The sequence below is a fragment of the Nansenia antarctica genome, assembly GCF_963989245.1.
Source record: "Nansenia antarctica genome assembly, chromosome: 2".
NCBI lineage: Eukaryota > Metazoa > Chordata > Actinopteri > Argentiniformes > Microstomatidae > Nansenia > Nansenia antarctica.
Genome location: NC_137675.1, coordinates 74,404,227 through 74,424,779, shown reverse-complemented (window position 1 = coordinate 74,424,779; position 20,553 = coordinate 74,404,227). Strand labels below are relative to the sequence as shown.

Below are 20,553 nucleotides of genomic sequence, written 5' to 3'. Positions count from 1 at the left end.
AGAGAGAGAGAGAGAGAGAGAGAGAGAGAGAGATGGGCGGGCCACAGCAGTTTCAATGAAACATATTATGGTGCTGCTGTTATACATCACACCATTCTTATGGCTGTATCGACTTATTGCATCAAGTATGACCTTATATTGAACAATAGCAATCTATGGAACTCCAAACAAATGGTTCTTACTGTACTAATGGATATCATTTTACCCCAATATCAGTTTCAGTTGGCCAAACTCTGTATGTAACCCTGGGCTGCACCATACAATTACTAAGTGGATGGCTTGTGTGAGGCGTGGATACCCCTGTCCTTTTGGCTTATCTCTCTGTATCTCTTTATCCGTGTGCTGGGTGAGCAGTGTGCAGGCCATCTTCCCCACCCCGGACCCGGCTGCGTTGAAGGACAGACGCATGGAGAACCTGGTGGCCTACGCACGCAAAGTTGAGGGGGACATGTACGAGTCAGCCAACAGCAGGGTGAGAGCTGACCCCCTCCCCCAACACGCACAGAGAATCCATGATCTGAATAAATGAATGGTTTGAATAAATGTTTGCAAAGCGGACCACAACCAAATATATATATATATATATATTTATTTGATTATTTCCTAATTTCTCAGGCTGAGTACTACCACCTCCTGGCAGAGAAGATCTATAAGATCCAGAAGGAGCTTGAGGAGAAAAGACGGACACGGTTACAGAAGCAGGGCATGATGCCCAACCAGCCTGGCATGCCCCCCTCTGGGCTGCCACAGGGGCCTCCTGGGATGGGCCAGCCACCTCTGGCCCCCGGACAGCCCCCCAGTGAGTGCGCACACACACACACACACACACACACACACACACTCTCACACTCACACACACACTTGAATACCTAGTCTACTCTTTCAAATAGGTGAGAATAATGTCTCCAACAAATCCATTACCCCCCCCCCCCCCGCCCCAATTTATGTAAATGGGACTGCTGCCGGTAGATAAATGGTTTGTTTCTCATCTCTCTCAGATGGTCCTCACTCCGACCCCTCCATGGTCCGACCCACTGGACCCAATCAGATGGTGAACAGGATGCAGAACCCTGCAGGTGAACTCTCACTTACAGTCCTGCATGCAGTCATCACAAACCACTGGTTGTGGTTGTGTATGTTTTTGTGTGTGTTGGTGCTTTGCACTCAGTCTCTCTCTCTCTCTCTCTCTCTCTCTCTCTCTCTCTCTCTCTCTCTCTCTCTCTCTCTCTCTAGGGATGAACCAGTTTGGTCAGATGGGGATGCAGTCGTTAGGTCAGAGGTCAACCCCTCCCCTCCCCCTCGGCGCACCCCTAAATCAGGTTAGTAGTCCTATGAGGAGCAATAGAGCTCCACGATCTGTTACAGTAAAGACTGAGAACACCGTTCTATATCTATGAAGAACATTGTTTGTCTGTACAATATCTGTCTTTGTTCTGCTACGACAAAATATGCTGCCGTGCCAGTTGCTCATCCTCCACGGGCGTCATTAGAAGAGTTGCATCAACTCTCCATTTGCTCTGTCTGTTTCTCAGATGGGTATGGGGCCAACGAGGATGGGCCAGCCCAACGTGGCCCAGCTCCAGAACCAGTACCTCCCCCCAGGACAGTTCCCTGGGTCCAGTCCTGGGCTTGGTTCTGGTCCAGTCGGCATGAACCAACCAGGGCAACAAGGAGGCATGGCACAGGTAAAGATTCAAAAACACGTGGATGATGCCAATGCTATCGTGATTTGTGGTTGATGGTGAACATGTATTTCCACGAGCCAAGCTCTTATTTCAGAGAAACTACTTAGATATTTTCTTCTCAACTTGCATGAAAAAATAAATAATGAAAAAACGTCCTGGCAGAATGTGTGTGTTGGATTTAAACCAGTTGAGTATAGAGATAAGGGATTGAAGGTAGTCGTCAGATATGTTTGCAGTTTGTGTGTAGGCTCTAACACTCTCCTCCCGGGTCTCCTCCAGCAGGCCCAGATGCCCACGCCTCCCTCGCTCCCCGTCAGCAGTCCTGCAGCCCAGCCCAGCTCCAACGCAGGACAGGGTCCCCCTGTGGGCTCCATGGGCCCTGGTAGTGTAGGGGGAGGTCCTCCCTCCAACCTGCCCCCGTCCTCCAACTCCTCCCAGCCCAACTCGCACCCCCACTGCCCTCCCATCAGACAGAACTCCCCCTCGCCCGCACGCAGCCTCACGCCCACGCCACACCAGACGCCTCCGCAGGGTCTACCGGGCTCACAGACACCCCAGCCACACACGCCCAACCCGCCTCAGCTCCCTCCTCCACAGCAACAGCAACAGCAACAGCAGCAGCAGCAGCAACAGCAGCAGCAGCAACAACAACAGCAACAACAACAGCAGCAACAACAACAACAACAACAGCAGCAACAACAACAACAACAACAGCAGCAACAACAACAACAGCAGCAGCAGCAAGCGACACTGCCTCAGCCAATGGGTCAAGGGATGAACTCTGAGAAGGCCAATCAGCTCCAGCAGCAGTCGCACGGAGGCGGAGCTGCCGGAGGCCACCAGACGGGGCAGGCTCAGTCCGTGCCTACCCAGAATGCACATGTGCCAACCCAGAACCCGAGGACTCCAGTGAGTAGTTTGTCCTGCTATTCTTTGATTGAGATTCCTAATCCTGTCAGTAGTCCACTCGTTCTTCCCAGGCTTCATGGTCTGGTTGGTTATTTCTCATTTCCTTGTCTGTACTTTCACTTGCTTTAGTTGGCTATTCCTCTACTGTTCCGGTCTCACCCCACCCTCCCCCTCTCCTCTTCCTCCTCCCAGCTGTCTCAGAAGTCGTCTCTGACGGCCGATGGCCAGGCCTCTACTCCAACCTCAGTGAGCAGTGCAGACCCCAGCTCCCAGCTGACGGCGCCCGACGCCCCTGCCTCTGCCCTGGCCGAGCCCAAGGTGGAGGTGAAGCAGCAGCAGGACGAGGAGGAGATGGAGGACCAGGGAGACGGCAAGGGGAAGATGGGAAAGGGGCAGGCAGACATCAAGTCTGAGGAGAAACCAGAGGCGAGTGTTTTGATTTAGTCTCCCAGTAAAAGTGTATACTTCACGTCCGAGTGATGTAATGTTTTTTTTTCTTTTCAGGTTCTCTTACAGTATATCCAGTGTTTCACATACGTAGACGAGACTGTGGCGGGCCGCCATATTCTAATTTGTCCCGCCATAGTGTCATAACGAACTAAAAGTATTTTTTAGCATTTCACTAGTACCGTTTTAGTAGTTTTAGGGCCGGTTTCACAGACAAGGCTTAAGCCTAATCCTAGACTAAAAAACATCTTCAATGGAGATTTTACATTGAAAGTGTGATTTAGTCCAGGACTAGGCTTAAGCCTCGTCTCTGAAACCGGCCCTATGTGTTCTTATGTTTTGATCTAGGCTAGGTGTTTTAAACAACCTTTTGACATGATTCCTTTCCCAGATTAAGAAAGAGAAGCCTTCGGGGGACGGTTGCAAGGGGGAGCCTATGGACACGTCGTCGTCATCGTCAACGTCGTCGGGTGAAGACAGGAAGACAACGAGCGAAGACAGGAAGCCGGAGGTGAAGATTGAGCCCAAAGAGGAAGAGGAGGGTTCTGGGTCGTCAGGCACAAACAGCTCCCCTGCCAGTGCTCAGAACAAGAGGAAAAGTAAGACCCCCTACTGCCCCTAGTATTGGCCCACGTCCTTTAGCCTACCGAATAGTCACAGACGTCCTTATTGTAATACACCAGTGTTGACTCACTGATTTGACGAGTTTAATGTTGTCCTGGTGTACAGATCTATGGTTTTGAAATCCAATAATATCCATTATTAAATGTTCACCATATGATTTGACAGACTACTTTAACATTGTTACCCCCTGTTCCGCTTTCTTTCCCCATCTCTAATCTATTTCCTCCTTTATCTCCTCATCTGATTATTACACTTGTTCTCTCTCTCTCTCTCTCTCTCTCTCTCTCTCTCTCTCTCTCTCTCTCTCTCTCCCTCTCTCCCTCTCTCCCTCCCCCCCCTCCCCTGTCCCAGTCTTCAAGCCAGAGGAGCTGAGACAGGCTCTGATGCCCACTCTGGAGGCTCTGTACCGCCAGGACCCTGAGTCCCTTCCCTTCCGTCAGCCTGTGGACCCCCAGTTACTGGGAATACCCGTACGTATTCGAACTAGTAACAAAACTAACCTGGTAAGGGACTGCGCTGGCTTCCATTTTGCTGCCCTCCTTAAAAAAACCTGTTCCTTTTTAGTTTTTTTAGTTTTCACCCTTTTCTCTCTCTTTTGTCATTTTCCCTTTTTCTTTCATCCCTCTCTCTCTCTCTCTCTCTCCATCCTCACTCCCATCGTGTGTGTGTGAAAGTGTGGATGGAGTTACCCTAGGTGGTGGAGTTGCAGTGTGACATGAAGAGAGAGAATGTGTGTGAGTGAGATGAAAGCTCCTGTCTTGAATGTATAAGTGTGTTATGTGTCTGCTCAGGTAGTGTATACTGTACATCAAGCATAGGGCAGTTGGTTGTACTACAGGTACTTTAGAAGGTGTGAGTGTGTGTGTGTGTGTGTGCGCGTGCCAGCTCATGCTTGCTTCTTTCTAATTCTCTTACACTACACAAATCATTGTTCGCTGGATAAAACAAAGCAATGCTATGAACATTATTCTTTCGCTTTGTTCGGAACACTTTTTGCCTGGTTACCCTGGAAACTGCAACCAGTCAACGCTGGTTCAATCCACTGGAAATACAATTGGACTATTTTACACATAATTAATGGTCTTATTATGATTATGATTATAATTATTATTATTAATTAACAAACTTTTTTTAACAAACAATTTTCAAGTTGCACATTTAAAAGAAACGTAAACAAATTGTTAATGATCAGCGTGTCAATAATACGTTCAATTGTTGAGTTTTGGTTTGTTGCGGAGTATGAAGATGGCCGTTAGTGGCGTCTGTGGGCTCTGGTCCTTCAGGTTATCAACCCCCGGGGGCTTGTTAATGGCTGTTTGTTTTTCTGCCTTTCATGGCACATCAAAGCCCCAAATATAGGCAGCCATTTTATCAGCACCGCATCACCGTTCTGCATTTCAATGAACAGGAAAATAATAGTTCAAGTGCCCAAAAATGTTCATAGCCCATTGCTTTCTTTTATCATTTATACTGCTTTCTGTTAATTGCATTTGTTGATGCTTCCAGGCTTTATTTGTTTTTTTTTATTATATATTTTTTTAAATATTATTATATATTTTTTTTACATTTTTGTTTGTTATTTAATTTTTTCTCACATATGCCTATTCATAGTACAAGCTTCCTAGACAGTTCCTCGCCAGTAATCATTGTTGTGTTGGAGTTGATTGTGGGTTGTGTGTAGAGGTGTGCCAATTACCGTATCCGCTCTGCTTCAGAATGGGCATGAGTTGAAGACATTACTTTACTTTAGTTAGCATTACTACTTTAGTTAGCAGTCAAATCATTCACGTCATCTGTGATTTTAACCAAGTGAATAACATTCACACCACTAGCTTACAGTTATTTGGATGGATCAACCTCCATTCTGACCCATGTCATACAGTATCATGACGTTACCATGGTTATTGGCATACTTCTCTACCCCAGTAACCTCCCCATGGCTCTAGTGATGCATCTGGCCTACCTGTATGAATAGTTATGATAAAATCTATTTAAATAATATCGATGTAAATAATATCTATGTAATATTGAATTGGCCTGGATCCATGAGTGCCATGTGGATTTCAACATAGGCAACTGCTTCTGAGCTTATCTGTTGGTCTAATGCCCTACCATTTACACTATTTGATTATGATGGTGACACAAGCAACACATTTCCTATGCACTCATACCAACAGTGCCCATAGACCTTTAATAAGTGACAATATTGGACTGTTACAAAATACTATTCTTCATGTTTTACACATGCATCACTTGGCTATATATGACCTGTTGGTCAGAGTGAAGCATCCACTTCCTGGTCCGGCGTTGCCCTGGAAACAGGACAGGGACTCTTCACTCTGACCCCTCCCTTGTCCTTGCTGTCCTGCCCTCTTTGACTTAGTGCTCTTGGCTTTGACTGTGCCTTGTTGCCATTCACGCGCTGGCCATTCACATTAATGCCAACCGCCATGCTGCCAGTACAAGCGTGTGTACGGTTTCTATGACTGACTGTCTGTTGGTACTGCTCTGTTCACCTCAACTTTGCACCACCATCCCCTACCGTAGGAGTCGTGGAAACGCTCTTTGGGCTTTTCAGACCCTTTTTGTAGTAGCAGTTGTACCAGAGTAGTAGACTCACTGTCTTGTAACACGGTCCATTACATTGCTTTACTTTGAGTTAGCAGGTAACTATGACGTAGATGACGTTCTACCTCCCTCTAGTGTCAATTCAAGTTAATGGGACGGGACGGCACGGGTCTGACCATCCCATGTTCAGGCCCTTGTTTCGCGTCCATGTCCTCTTCCCCGTGGGTGTAGCCTACACTAGAAACGGTGCAAAGTTCAGTGCTGAAGGGGAGAATGTGTCATGTCTTTCTGTCTGCACGTGGACCTCTATGCATCCCTCAACATTGTCTCCCTGCCCCCTCTTCTCTCCCCTGCTCTGGTCCCACCTGGATGACGACGACAACCCCTGCTACGACTATACATCTTCAATTATGATGACGATGGTCCTCTCTACCTCCCCTCTCCTGCATCGATGACCAAACCCACCCATTCTCTCTCTCCCCCACCCTCCTCTCCAACTGAACCATGCGCCTCCTGGTACCCGCACCTGCCACCCCCCCCCCCCCCCCTCCCCCAGGACTATTTTGACATAGTGAAGAGCCCCATGGACCTGTCCACCATCAAGCGGAAGCTGGACACGGGCCAGTACCAGGAGCCCTGGCAGTACGTGGACGACATCTGGCTCATGTTCAACAACGCCTGGCTGTACAACCGCAAGACATCGCGTGTCTACAAGTACTGCTCCAAGCTGGCTGAAGTGTTCGAGGCAGAGATCGACCCTGTCATGCAGGGCATGGGCTACTGCTGTGGAAGGAAGGTGTGTTTTGCGTGTGCGCGCGAGTGAGTGCGCGAGTACGTGCGTGTGCGTGTGCGCGTGCACTAACCTGAATGAATGGGTGTGTATAACATTATCGATGAGGCACAGCTTCCACCACTTCTACAAATCCATAATATGCTGTTTTGAGTTAATCAACTATGGTGTTCATCTTTTCACCCTTCTTACCATTTTTTCTCTCTCCCTCCCGCTCTTAATTGCTGTTTTGCAGCTTGAGTTTTCCCCCCAAACTCTATGCTGCTATGGGAAACAGTTATGCACCATCCCGCGAGACGCTGCTTTTTTTAGCTACCAGAACAGGTAAGGAGCGTGAACATATAGATATACACACACACACACACACACACACATACACACAAACATACTCTCACATCACAAAATGACGTGTGATTATTATTGTGAACACGGATATGATCTGAAATATAGCATTGTTCAATCACAGATGAGTACAGTTTTAATTTGGCTTTCAACGGTTTACCCTGCCACCATTTAAATTTTCCATCGCTCACCATTTTGATTTTCATTTACGTCATTTATAAAGCGGGTTCCTTATCTTGACTGATGCTATGGATTCTAAACCCATACATTACCATTTAACTAACACATACACTTAACAGCTTATAAACACTTAACTTAATGCATAATTGATTGATTCAGATTGGATTGATACACCTGATAATCTAAGGGAATGGATAGACCACATGGATTCACACATTGATGATCAGACTTAGGGCACATTGATGATCAGACTTAGGGCAGTTAGTGCTTCACATCTGCAGCACGCATTGAATTGAAGTGACACAGGTGACATATCACATCAGTTACACATACACATCATAGGTTAACTAACTTCCTCTGTATGATGGAACAAGAAAGGTACCCTCTTTATACATGGACTGAAAGGATGATGGGTCTCTGTTGCACCACTACTTGTTTTTCTTCATCCACCCTTGATTTTATGAGCCTCACCTCCCCCCTCCCTCCCTCCCTCCCTCCTCTCCCCCTGACCCCTAGTGGACTCTCCTGTTACCGTTCGACTGTAATGTTGTTTTTGCCCACTGGATGTCTTTGACGCTAATCTGTGCTTTGCCTCGCCTCTCTGTCTCCTACTGGATGTTGTTCTCATTCTCCCCCCCATCCCCCTCTCCTCTTGCCCCCCTCCTCCTCTCCATCCCTCCATTGTCCTCGTCTGACCTGTAACAATTTATTTCACGCTTTTTAAATATTCATTTTGCCCTCCTTCCCCCATCTCCCTTCTTCCCTTCTCTCCCTCCTTTTTTAACGCTTGTGATGTCTGCATTGGCCTGCTTTGGTGTGACCAATCATCCACTCCAAAATTTACTTGCAAAATCAAACACCCGCCCACACAAAAATCCTGCATCATGATTGGCTGCTACCTGGCGACGACCTACCTTGCCCTCTGCCTCTCCCGTGTGCCCGCCCTGTCCTGCCCTGATTGGTGGCTGCTTCCTCGTGCCTTCTCTGTGATTGGCTGTGCTGTTGGCGAACGGTGTAGTTCACCAAAATATGGGCTTATTGCTGACAGGTACCACTTCTGTGAGAAGTGTTTCAACGAAATCCAGGGCGAGAGTGTATCCCTGGGCGACGACCCCTTGCAGCCTCAGACGTGAGTATCAGCCTCCCTCCCCCCCGCCGCCACCTCCCCATCTCCGTAACCTCCTCCATCTTAATACTGACACGTCTACTCTAATGCTCATCTTGATGAATAAGCTGAGACGTTAGTCAATGTTTTGTTTTCAATTAATAAATTCCCCACAATAAATTATTCATGAGATTGATTTGAAATGTTTAGGAATTCTTCATCTCTTTTATGGGACTCAATGTCATTACTCAATGTCTCTCTTTTTATTGCGTCCTTCCCTGTGAGATCTACTTGCGACGGGGTCTCTGATGTGATAGAATATATTTGTCTCTTCTCTACCTCTGAAGGCAGCAGTTTACCTCAACTGCCCTCTGCGTCCTATTTTGCTCTCCTACCATTTCTACCTCTTTTTGCCTTTTTTATTCTTCTGTGAAACTTGACATTCTCTATTCAGACTGAAAGCCTTGAGTGTTCGGGTTTATGCATGATTTAGAAAAAGTTCAATTTTTAAATTCCGTTTCTGTTCTCTTGGAATGTGGACATGCATTGATGTCAGAAACCCCCAGCCTGTAGAAAGCCTCAGAGAGGCCTCCATTGTTATTGTTGTTCTGTGACGTGATGGATGGATTTATGGCCCAAAGATGGCGTTTAGATTGGGCCTGACTGTTCTGACACTCCCTACTACTGGGCCTCTTCTCCTCTCTCCCCTCCTCCCACAGGTCCATCAGCAAAGATCAGTTTGCGAGGAAGAAGAACGATACATTAGACCCTGAGTTGTAAGTCTGTTTTTTTACTTCCTATTACGTTTGAGTTATTCCTTAAAGCATTTGAAAAAACGTATGATTTATATGTGGAACAATTGCATGAAAACCTTAGATAATGTTTGAGGTCATGTGAGATTTGGATGGTTGGCCTTGACATTTAATCATGCTAAATATTTAGTTGTTAATATCCTGCAACTTTTCATTGTTAGATTGAAGGGCAATGCTACAGTAGGATCTGTTCAAACCATTGTCATTTGTGCTTCAGGTGTCCAGTTTCTTGAATCTCCTGCCCAGAAAATAATGTATTTCCACATGTGACACATGGTATCATTAACTTGTGACTCCATCTCTCTCGTCTTTGTCCACCTCTCCCTCCCTCCCTCCCTCCCTCTCTCTAACTAGGCTAGTGGAGTGTACCGACTGTGGTCGTAAAATGCACCAGATCTGTGTGTTGCATAATGACACCATATGGCCGGCAGGGTGAGAGCCAACCTCCATACACATTCTGTACATTCTTTACATCTTACTCTAGAACGACCACTTTAGAACCGATGTGGTGCTGATATGAAAACAGCCATGTTTGGTTCAAGGTACATGGTTGTCAAGGTTACATATTTGATGTTATTACGGTTTGGTTGTTACTTATATATCTTTAAATGCCATGTACTAGGGCCACGGCTTTTTCCTGATCAGAAAATGTATTAATTAATCAATCACGGTTAAGATGTACGATAGTAGAAATACATGAATGAGTTATTGAAATAAATATTCCTTCCCCCCTCTTTGTCCACAGCTTTGTGTGTGACAACTGCCTTAAAAAGGCCAATAAGACACGAAAAGAGAACAAATACGCGGCCAAAAGCAAGTGGAGTAAGTGAACCACCGGGGGGCGCTCATCTACAGTCATAACTCATTGGGGTGTCCGTCCGTGTTTGTCCTCCCCCCCCCCCCCTCCTCTCTTGTTGTCGTTCAGCCTTTTCTCTATCTTAACCTATATCCCTTCTTTCCTTTGGTGCTGTAACTGACACATACTCATCTCCTAAACCCAAACCCCACCAGTATAACAATACCGCACTGCTGTCCAGCGAAGAGCAAAACACATTTGGAAGGTTTTTTAATCATATTTATTTAACTTATTTTTCAGTTTGTGGCCAACGGTTATGTTTCTGTTGATATTTTAGTTTTCTAAATAATTTCTTGTTTTTCTTCCTCCTCGGTGGCGCTCTGGTCTAAGTCCACACGCCCTTAGAACCTTTTACACAAACTGGCGAGGACAAGTGGATCAGAAAACACACACAGCCTTTTCTTCCCTTTTCTTGTTTTTCCATAACCGAAACCCGCCCTTTCCATAACCGAAAACCCCCCCCCCCCCCCCCCCAATGAAAATGTACCTTGTAACAAACCGTATTTTTTCATTACAGAAGCCATTCCTCAGACAATATTCGCCGCAGCTGGAATCCGCTGCAGCATTGTGGTTTGATTTCGCTTATACCCAGGGCCTGTACAATGACAAAACAAGCCTCAGTCATTTTAAGGGGGGTCATGGGCTTACAGATCCTTCTTTACACGTCGGTGGCTCATGGATGATGGATGCTGGACGCCATCTTTTTTTATGTCCTTTTGATTCCCTTTTTCATGTAATTTGCTCTCAGATCTTTTTCCCCCCCAAAGTGACTGGCCATTCTCAAGCCTACTGTATTCATAGCTTTCATGTGACGTCACAGCATAGTGGAAACGCCCACCTGACGGGCAAAAGGCACTTTTTGCGGGCAAAACCCACGGGCAAAACCCACTTTTTGCGGGTTAATAACTTTGATTTCCCGTGGGTTAGGAAAATAATTCCAACGTGTCCGGATAGAGTAGAAGACAGGGAATCCAACACTATTTGAATGGAGTCGATCCTCCACTCCTATCACCGTGGACACAGCAAGGAGCGAATTCCAGGATATAAATATTCCCTCGCCTCGCTGACAGCGGGAGTTGGGAGTTTCGTCCAGCAGCCGGTGAACGCCCGGTTGATCGAGTTTCATATTAAAAGTATATCTTCTCGGGGTGTCAGCGCGGTGGTTAAGGGCTCAAAATGACCGTATACTGATGGTGAATTTAGCAATAATAGTCTTATGTTTGTACCACCTCCATAACCGGTGTTATTCACGGGAAAAGCCGGTCAAGGAGGCACCCTTTGCAGGTCAATAACTTTGATTCTCCGGGGGTTAGGAAAATAATTCCAACGTGTCCGGATAGAGTAGAAGACAGGGAATCCAACACTATTTGAATGGTGTCAATCCTCCACTCCTATCACCGTCGTGTATCTTGATAGTTCTTCATGAGTGAGGTGGTCTAAATAGTAGGCAGCCATGTTGAGCGATGTTGCTATGATACTTTTTGCCCGTCAGGTTGGTGGTTGCTAGGGAAGAAACCACGTGACTGAAAGCTATGAATAAGCCCTTCGACACCTTTTTTGTGCGTCTCAATCCTTCGTCTTGCGTTAGTTCTTACCCCCCCCCACCCACCCCATTGTCCCCACTCTCATTGAAGGTGGGCTTTAGGGAGCTGCAGATAGGCTGAGGTGTAACACAGTGGACCCGACTGCACACAACTATGACACGATGAGCACAATCAGTGGAATATGTCATGGATGGGTGGAACCTGTAGGGAAATGTCCTCATACTGTATGTAGTCAGACACGGTGTCCTCTCTCTCACCTGCTGTTGGATGTGTTCTCTGAAGTGTTCAGAACAGATAGTAGTCTTAATAGACCTGCTAAAAAAGCCTTCTGACAAAGCCATCAGGGTATTTTAGGCTTTGATTGACAGAGTGCCTCAGACTGACTCCAGAGACGATTGAGACACTCCAGTGGTATTTGGTGGTATTTGCCACCAACGTATCCTTTTTGTTTGACAGATAAATGCCCAAAGTAGTGTCTTTAATATCACAAGGCAATGGTAATTATATCGTCTGCTCTGAGCGGCTTTATGGAAATACCCCAAATCTTCTAACTCCCCCACACCTTGAAACCGAGTTGACTTTTACCCCAACCATGTGACCTGTCCTCTCTAATCGATATCTCTCATCTCCTTTCTTCCTTCCACGTTTCCTTCCTTCCCTCCCTCTCTCCTTTCTACCTATCTCTCTTTCCCAGGACTCCCCCAGACTAAGTTGGGCAGTTACCTGGAGGGGCGGGTCAATGACTACCTCAGACGGCAGAACCATCCGGAGTCTGGTGATGTCACCATCCGAGTGGTCCATGTTTCCGACAAAGTGGTGGAGGTCAAGCCGGGCATGAAGTCTAGGTGAGGGTTAGAGGGCACACTGGAGTAGGGGAATTAGACCCCATAGATTAATGTGGAGGCAAAAAATATTCAGGCAGAAGGTTCCCATAGTTGACAGGGGAGTAGGGGTCAATTAAAGTCTTGAATTGTCTTACTTAAAACATTTTTTTTTTAATTAAGTGACTGAGTTGGGCAGTCCCACTCATATTTTTCATTTTATTAGACAGATGTAGTGAAGGCAGACAGGAAAGTAAGGAGAAGAAGGGAGAGAGGGCATGTCAGCAGGGCATGGGCCAGATACGAACCCATGCCGACATGGGCATATGTGAGCACTGTAGACCGCGGTGCTAGACCACTGGACCACCCCAGGCCACAGAATTGTCTTACTTGTTGAATTGAAAGGCCGTGGTTAATCTATGTTTGTTTTGTTTACGATCTCTTCAGGTTTGTGGACACTGGGGAGATGTCGGAATCCTTCCCATACAGGACCAAAGCCCTGTTTGCGTTTGAGGACATCGATGGGGCAGATGTCTGTTTCTTCGGGATGCACGTGCAGGAGTATGGATCAGACTGCCCTCCGCCCAATCAGAGACGGGTGTACATCTCTTACCTAGACAGTGTGCACTTCTTCCAACCTAGACACCTCCGAACAGGGGTCTACCATGAGATTCTCATAGGGTACCTGGAGTACGTCAAGAAGTTGGGGTAAGAGACAAGAAAGAGCCTAAAAACCTGAGTTCCTTAAATGGCCTCACCGAAACATTACTACAACTTGTCTACTATGTAATGTACTGGAAGGGTGTGTTCCATAATATACAGTGCCTTGCAAAAGTATTCACCCCCCTTGGCTTTTTACCTATTTTATTACATTACAACCTGTAATAAAAAATAAATAAATAAAAAAAAAAATATTTGATGAATCTGCACAAAATAGTGTTAGTTTTTAAATGAAATGAGAAATATATATATTAAAAAAAAATAAAGAACTGAAAATTGGCATGTGCATATATGTATTCACCCCCTTTGTTATGAAGCCCCTAAAAACTTCTGGTGCAACCAATTACCTTCAGAAGTCACATAATTAGTGAAATGAAGTCCACTTGTATGCAATCTAAGTGTCACATGATCTGTCAGTATATACACACCTTTTCTGAAAGGCCCCAGAGGCTGCAACACCTAAGCAAGAGGCACCACCAACCAAACACTGCCATGAAGACCAAGGAACTCTCCAAACAAGTCCGAGACAAAGTTGTTGAGAAGTACAAGTCAGGGTTGGGTTATAAAAATGTTTGCTTTAGCAGTATGCTTGGGGTCGTTGTCCTGCTGGAAGGTGAACCTCCATCCTAGTCTCAAATCACTTATAGACTGGTACAGGTTTTGCTCAAGAATATCCCTGTATTAAGCACCATCCATCTTTCCCTCGACTCAGACCAGTTTCCCAGTGCCTGTTGCTGAAAAACAGCCCCACAGCATGATGCTGCCACCACCATGTTTCACTGTGGGGATGGTGTTCTTGGGGTGATGGGATGTGTTGGGTGTGCGCCAGACATAGCGTTTTCCTTGATGGCCAAAAAGTTACATTTTAGTCTCATCTGACCAGAGCACCTTCCTCCATACATTTTGGGAGTCTCCGACATGCCTTTTTGCAAACTCAAAACGTGCCTTCTTATTTTTTGCTGAAAGTAATGGCTTTCTTCTGGCCACTCTTCGATAAAGCCCAGCTCTATGGAGTGTACGGCTAATTGTGGTCCTATGGACAGATACTCCAGTCTCTGCTGTGGAACTCTGCAGCTCCTCCAGGGTTACCTTTGGTCTCTGTGCTGCCTCTCTGATTAATGCCCCTGTTGCCCCGTCCGTGAGTTTTGGTGGGCGGCCCTCTCTTGGCAGGTTTGTTGTGGTGCCATGTTCTTTCCATTTGATTATGATGGATTTGATGGTGCTCCTGGGGATCATCAAAGATTTGGATATTTTTGTATAACCCAACCCTGACTTGTACTTCTCAACAACTTTGTCTCGGACTTGTTTGGAGAGTTCCTTGGTCTTCATGGCAGTGTTTGGTTGGTGGTGCCTCTTGCTTAGGTGTTGCAGCCTCTGGGGCCTTTCAGAAAAGGTGTGTATATACTGACAGATCATGTGACACTTAGATTGCATACAAGTGGACTTCATTTCACTAATTATGTGACTTCTGAAGGTAATTGGTTGCACCAGAAGTTTTTAGGGGCTTCATAACAAAGGGGGTGAATACATATATGCACATGCCAATTTTCAGTTCTTTATTTTTTAAAATTCTTTTTTTATATATATATTTCTCATTTCATTTAAAAACGAACACTATTTTGTGCAGATTCATCAAATAAAATTCTTTATTTTTTTAGTTTTTTTATTACAGGTTGTAATGTAATAAAATAGGTAAATGAATACTTTTGCAAGGCACTGTACATATACTGTAGTTGGAGTTGATTTGTAACAACCTTGAAGTAACCTTTTTCCATTTTGCGGGACTGACTTTATTAACCCTTCCTCTCCCTGCTCAGATATACGACAGGTCACATCTGGGCGTGTCCCCCCAGTGAAGGGGATGACTACATCTTCCACTGTCACCCCGTGGACCAGAAGATCCCCAAACCTAAGAGACTACAGGAGTGGTACAAAAGGATGCTGGACAAGGCTGTAGCTGAGCGCATTGTGCACGACTACAAAGTGAGTGTCATGTGTGTGTGTGTGTGCACGTGCGTGTGTGTGAATGAGTGAATTAGCGTTATTGTTGCGCAGGTTGAACCAGACAGGGATGTCAAATTCCTTTGCCTTGCTCACATATCACTGTCAAGAAGAAATAGTATGCCACAAATTATTATTATTATTATTATTTTTATTTTTTTTATAATATTTTTTATTCCAGTATAGATGTCATGTACATTGAAAAAGGCATGAATATTTTCTGTTTTTCTCCCTGCCCTCCACCCACCCCTCCCTCTCAAACATGTCTGCATACATATATACATATAGATCTGTCCATCCAGTCACACACACATATAAACAAGTTACCAATTTTACCAACAATTTAGTGAGTAGATAAAAAAATATATATACACTAGGGGTGCAACGGTTCAGTTGGCCCACGGTTCGGTACGGTTCGGTATTTTGGGTCACGGTTTTCGGTACGGTTCGGTTCAGAAACAAATGCTACTATTTATTTACAAACTGTTACTTTACTTTATTTTGCTTATACATAATATGGAACTTTAACATACACATGTATATGTTATGTATATAATGTATATATAATTGTATATAAACAAAAAACACTTTCAAATGTCCAAAAATAAATAAACACTTTCGAAAGTAAAAGTGCACTTTAGCCTTGACAGCTGGTAGCCCGTATACAAACAGGAGGAAAACAAATTCACACTACAAAAGTAACACTTTCCACATAGCGTTCCAACATGTCATGTGTTGTATTCCAACGAGTTGCGACATCGTGGATTAATTTGTGTTTTGGTAAGTCTAACATATCTAACATATTGTCAGAATATGGTGGGCTGTGGTGCTTTTGTGGAAGAAAGTGACTGCATGTCTGATCTTACCCAGGAGGCGGGACACCGGGGTTATTGCCACTGCCTTCTTGGCGGCGAGATTTACGACGTGCGCAAAGCAGCCGATCTGTGGCCCCAGTCCACCAGCTTCATGGATCGCATTTACGATATTTGCTGCGTTGTCTGTTGTTACGGGAATTGTTATGTTTGGCCTCTCCAACTTCCACTCAGTCACTGCATTTGTTAGTTCCTCTGCCAGGTGCGCGCTGGTATGGCTTTCGTATAGTGGACGAGTTTGCAGTACTGCGCTCTTCATCTCCCAATCCGGTGACATGTAGTGGACCGTGACAGTGAGGTAACTCTCCGTTGCCCGGGAGGTCCAACCCTCCGTAGTCAGTGCAAAGCTCTGTGTTTTTGCCAAATCGTCTTCAATGCCTCTGCGCGTTGTTTGGTAAATACCGGGGATTATTTTGGTGCTGAATGATGTACGGGAGGGGACACTGTAACGGGGCTCGAGAGTTTTTATCAGATTTCGAAAACCCAAATCTCCAACCACCGAAAAGGGCTGCAAATCCTTTGCAATGAACATCCCCACTGCATTGGTTATTTTTTTGTGTTTCTCTGAAGTGGTAGTGTACGTCTGTCCGAACGCATCAGAGAGAGACTGCTGTCTGCTTACTGACGCTGCCTGACTGGCTTTCCTGCTCCCAGTCAGTGTTATCGTTGAGTGGTAGCGGCGAATATGCTGGTTCATGTTAGAGGTGCAACCATTTGCATATGGCACACGCTTTAAGCAGAGCTTGCAGACAGTAATATTTCTGTCCACTGTTTCCCCCCCCTTATTGTCGTATTCAACGGGAAAAGCGAAATGACCCCACACCGCAGACTTGTAGGAATCCGGGGCTTCCTCAAACTGTTGCGGCGCTCTCAGAGCTAATTTACGAACGCAGCCAAATCGCAGCATAAACCGAAAACCGTCACGGTTCACTAGTGAATTGAGCCGTGGAACGCAAACCGTACCGTCCGTAAAAAAACCGAGAACCGTTGCACCCCTAATACATACATATATATCTGTATGGTCGTAAAAAATATTCAGAAAAACGTTAAGTAAAGAAATAGATAAAAAATAAATTATAAGAAATTATATATATTTTTAAATATATTCATACATACATACATACATAGATACATACATATATACATACATACACATATACGAACAAATTATAACAATAGAATATAGAAACAATTGGGGGGGGAAATAATATCATAAGGAATTCTGCTAGGTTGTATAAAGATGTAGTAGGAGATTGCTGCTTACATAAGTCATATTCAGGCGTCAGATCATGAGCTACAATATATTCATAGGTAAGTTAGTGTCAGTGTATTTTGAAACAAATTAATTCCTGCCCACTCATCACTTTTTCTTTTGGCTGTTTTCAGGACGTCTTCAAGCAGGCCACAGAGGATCGCCTGACCAGTGCCAGTGAGCTGCCATACTTTGAAGGGGACTTCTGGCCCAACGTGCTGGAGGAGAGCATCAAGGAGCTGGAGCAGGAGGAGGAGGAGAGGAAGAAAGAGGAGAACAGCACCTCCAGCGAGAGCATAGATGTGAGTGTAAGCATCAGAATACCGGGGGGGGGGGGTGTGTGTGTGTGTTCATTATCATTCATCCTCAGAAATGACATGAGAGATTAGCTGTTTGGGGAACTACATTTGTTTCTAACAGGCACTGCAGAGAATAGGGGAGGTATTTAACTGAATTGGGTCTTTCACCCTGAATGGCTTAAAGGGGACTAAAATGACTAAAATGGAGGACTAAAATGTATTGAAGTAGATTTTAAATAGATTTCTGCCCCCCCACCCCACACACACACAGGCAACGAAAGGTGACAGCAAGAATGCCAAAAAGAAGAACAGTAAGAAGACGAGCAAAAACAAGAGCAGCAGTCTGATCCGAGCCAACAAGAAGAAACCTGGGATGCCCAACGTCTCCAATGACCTATCACAGAAGCTCTATGCCACCATGGAGAAACACAAGGAGGTATTGGATTTGAAGCCAGTCACACACTTTGCTCACAGTTCTTCGTGTGTATGCTCTACATTCATTTAAGCCTGGTACACACATCCAGATTTTTTTATCTGAGAGAGACCCCACACATGAAGATAAGAAAATCATGAATTGAACAGTTTTGATCGTAATTGTGTGTGGTGTGCTCCGATATTCCCAATACAGCACACCACATACATAAAGATCTCATCCCCCAAGCCAGAAATCTCGCGTGATCAGGGTAGTAGTACCCTGACTGACCTGTACGAGGCAGCCATGTGTAAATGACCAAAGAACGGAAAGAAGTTGCGTCAGCTTCTTGATTGGCTACATTCCATTCCACGTCACAATCGGACTCGGGAGTCCCCCACACACAAGGATTTTTGCTCGTAAATATTAACACGTTTAATATTTACGATCGTCGGCCTGACCATTTTCCGAGCAGATTGTCGGGAGAAATTGACTCTTAACACACCTCACACTACAGGATAATCTTGTAGGATAATCTTTAGAGCCATCCAATAATAGGGCGTTTTTCTTTATGTGTGTACCAGGCTTTAGTCAGTAGCTGTTTAGAATAACATAATGTCTTGTTTATACTTTAAGGTCACAAAAAGGCCACAGCTTCAACTACAACTTCTAACCATTGAGAGACACACACACACACACACACACACACACACTCTCACTCACACACTCACTCTTATCACCACTCATCCTCTTTTACCCCCCTCCCAGGTGTTCTTTGTGATCCGCCTGATAGCCGCCCCCACCGCCAACTCCTTACCGCCCATCACGGACCCGGACGGCCTGATGGCGTGTGACCTGATGGACGGCCGCGACGCCTTCCTGACCCTGGCCCGTGACAAGCACCTGGAGTTCTCCTCCCTGCGCAGGGCCAAGTGGAGCTCCATGTGCATGCTGGTGGAGCTGCACAACCAGAGCCAGGACCGCTTCGTCTACACCTGCAACGAGTGCAAACACCACGTGGAGACACGCTTCCACTGCACTGTCTGCGAGGTGAGGGGGAGGGGGGAGGAGTGGAGTGAGGGATATGGATGGAAAGGAGGGAGGGAGGGAGGGGGGGTTGGAAATGGTGTATTCTGGTAGAGGAGTGGTATACAGAGAGGCACAGTATGGGGTAAAGGGTGGGAGGAGGAAGGCAGGGATGTTATTGCCCGTTCAGTGTTTATACAGTATTCAAAGTTGTTTTGTTCAAGGTGTTTTAGGTTTAGACATGCTTCAAGTTTGAACGAGACAGTAGAGTCAGACCATGCCTTATTGCTGAAATATAATTCAATTACATTGGACTGTTGTCAACAAACTCGTTCTCACACTATCCCTTTCCTTCCCCCGCCCCCCCCCCCCCCCCTTCTCTCTCAGGACTACGACCTATGTATTACCTGCTATAACACTAAGGGCCACGAACACAAGATGGAGAAGCTGGGTCTGGGTCTGGACGACGAGAGCAACAACCAGGCTGCGGCGGCCACCCAGAGCCCCGGGGACTCCCGCCGCCTCAGCATCCAGCGCTGCATCCAGTCCCTGGTCCACGCCTGCCAGTGCCGCAACGCCAACTGCTCCCTGCCGTCCTGCCAGAAGATGAAGCGGGTGGTGCAGCACACCAAGGGCTGCAAGCGCAAGACCAACGGCGGCTGCCCCATCTGCAAGCAGCTGATCGCCCTGTGCTGCTACCATGCCAAGCACTGCCAGGAGAACAAGTGCCCCGTGCCCTTCTGTCTCAACATCAAGCACAAGCTGAGGCAGCAGCAGCTCCAGCACCGCCTCCAGCAGGCCCAGATGCTGCGCAGGAGGATGGCCAGCATGCAGAGGGTGGGCCAGCCCGCCTGTGGCAACGGAGGCGGAGCTGTCGGAGGACTTCCGTCACCTGGGGGGAACAACAGCACCACGGCCCCCACTACCCCCACGTCAGGTGGGACGCAACCCCCGACGCCGCAGACCCCCACCCAACCCAACCTACCCCCAGGCCCCCAGCAAGGGATGGGAGGTGGTCCTGGACCCCAACAGCAGCAGCATCAGCAGCAGCAACAACATCAGCAGCAGCAGCAACATCAGCAACAGCAACAGCAGCAACATCAGCAGCAGCAACAACAGCAGCAACAACAGCTCCAACAGCATGGCGGGATGCCCCCCCAGCACCACCTCCACCACCAGTTCCAGCCGATGCAGCAGGGCGGAGGAGGGGGGATGATGAACTCCCCACAACAACAGCAGATGGTCCCTCAGGTCCAGCAGCAGCAGCAGCAGCAGCAACAGCAGCAGC

At 46.4% G+C, this 20,553-nt stretch overlaps 1 protein-coding gene across 1 annotated transcript in view; it reads left to right on the top strand.

Annotated features, from left to right (window-relative positions):
• The window catches only part of ep300b (EP300 lysine acetyltransferase b), a 32,784-nt gene that overhangs the window by 8,336 nt on the left and 3,895 nt on the right, over window positions 1-20,553 (top strand). Inside the window, exons 8-29 of the mRNA XM_080524535.1 lie at window positions 223-472; window positions 616-799; window positions 999-1,076; window positions 1,234-1,319; window positions 1,533-1,685; window positions 1,968-2,594; window positions 2,787-3,020; window positions 3,433-3,640; window positions 4,017-4,135; window positions 6,790-7,029; window positions 7,259-7,347; window positions 8,594-8,674; window positions 9,370-9,426; window positions 9,817-9,894; window positions 10,208-10,284; window positions 12,557-12,707; window positions 13,131-13,391; window positions 15,221-15,386; window positions 17,663-17,830; window positions 18,099-18,263; window positions 19,008-19,289; window positions 19,653-20,553. The exon at window positions 19,653-20,553 is cut by the window's right edge and continues 3,895 nt beyond it. Coding sequence (XP_080380661.1) covers window positions 223-472; window positions 616-799; window positions 999-1,076; window positions 1,234-1,319; window positions 1,533-1,685; window positions 1,968-2,594; window positions 2,787-3,020; window positions 3,433-3,640; window positions 4,017-4,135; window positions 6,790-7,029; window positions 7,259-7,347; window positions 8,594-8,674; window positions 9,370-9,426; window positions 9,817-9,894; window positions 10,208-10,284; window positions 12,557-12,707; window positions 13,131-13,391; window positions 15,221-15,386; window positions 17,663-17,830; window positions 18,099-18,263; window positions 19,008-19,289; window positions 19,653-20,553 — 4,655 coding nt within the window. The remainder of the gene's footprint in view (window positions 1-222; window positions 473-615; window positions 800-998; window positions 1,077-1,233; window positions 1,320-1,532; window positions 1,686-1,967; window positions 2,595-2,786; window positions 3,021-3,432; window positions 3,641-4,016; window positions 4,136-6,789; window positions 7,030-7,258; window positions 7,348-8,593; window positions 8,675-9,369; window positions 9,427-9,816; window positions 9,895-10,207; window positions 10,285-12,556; window positions 12,708-13,130; window positions 13,392-15,220; window positions 15,387-17,662; window positions 17,831-18,098; window positions 18,264-19,007; window positions 19,290-19,652) is intronic.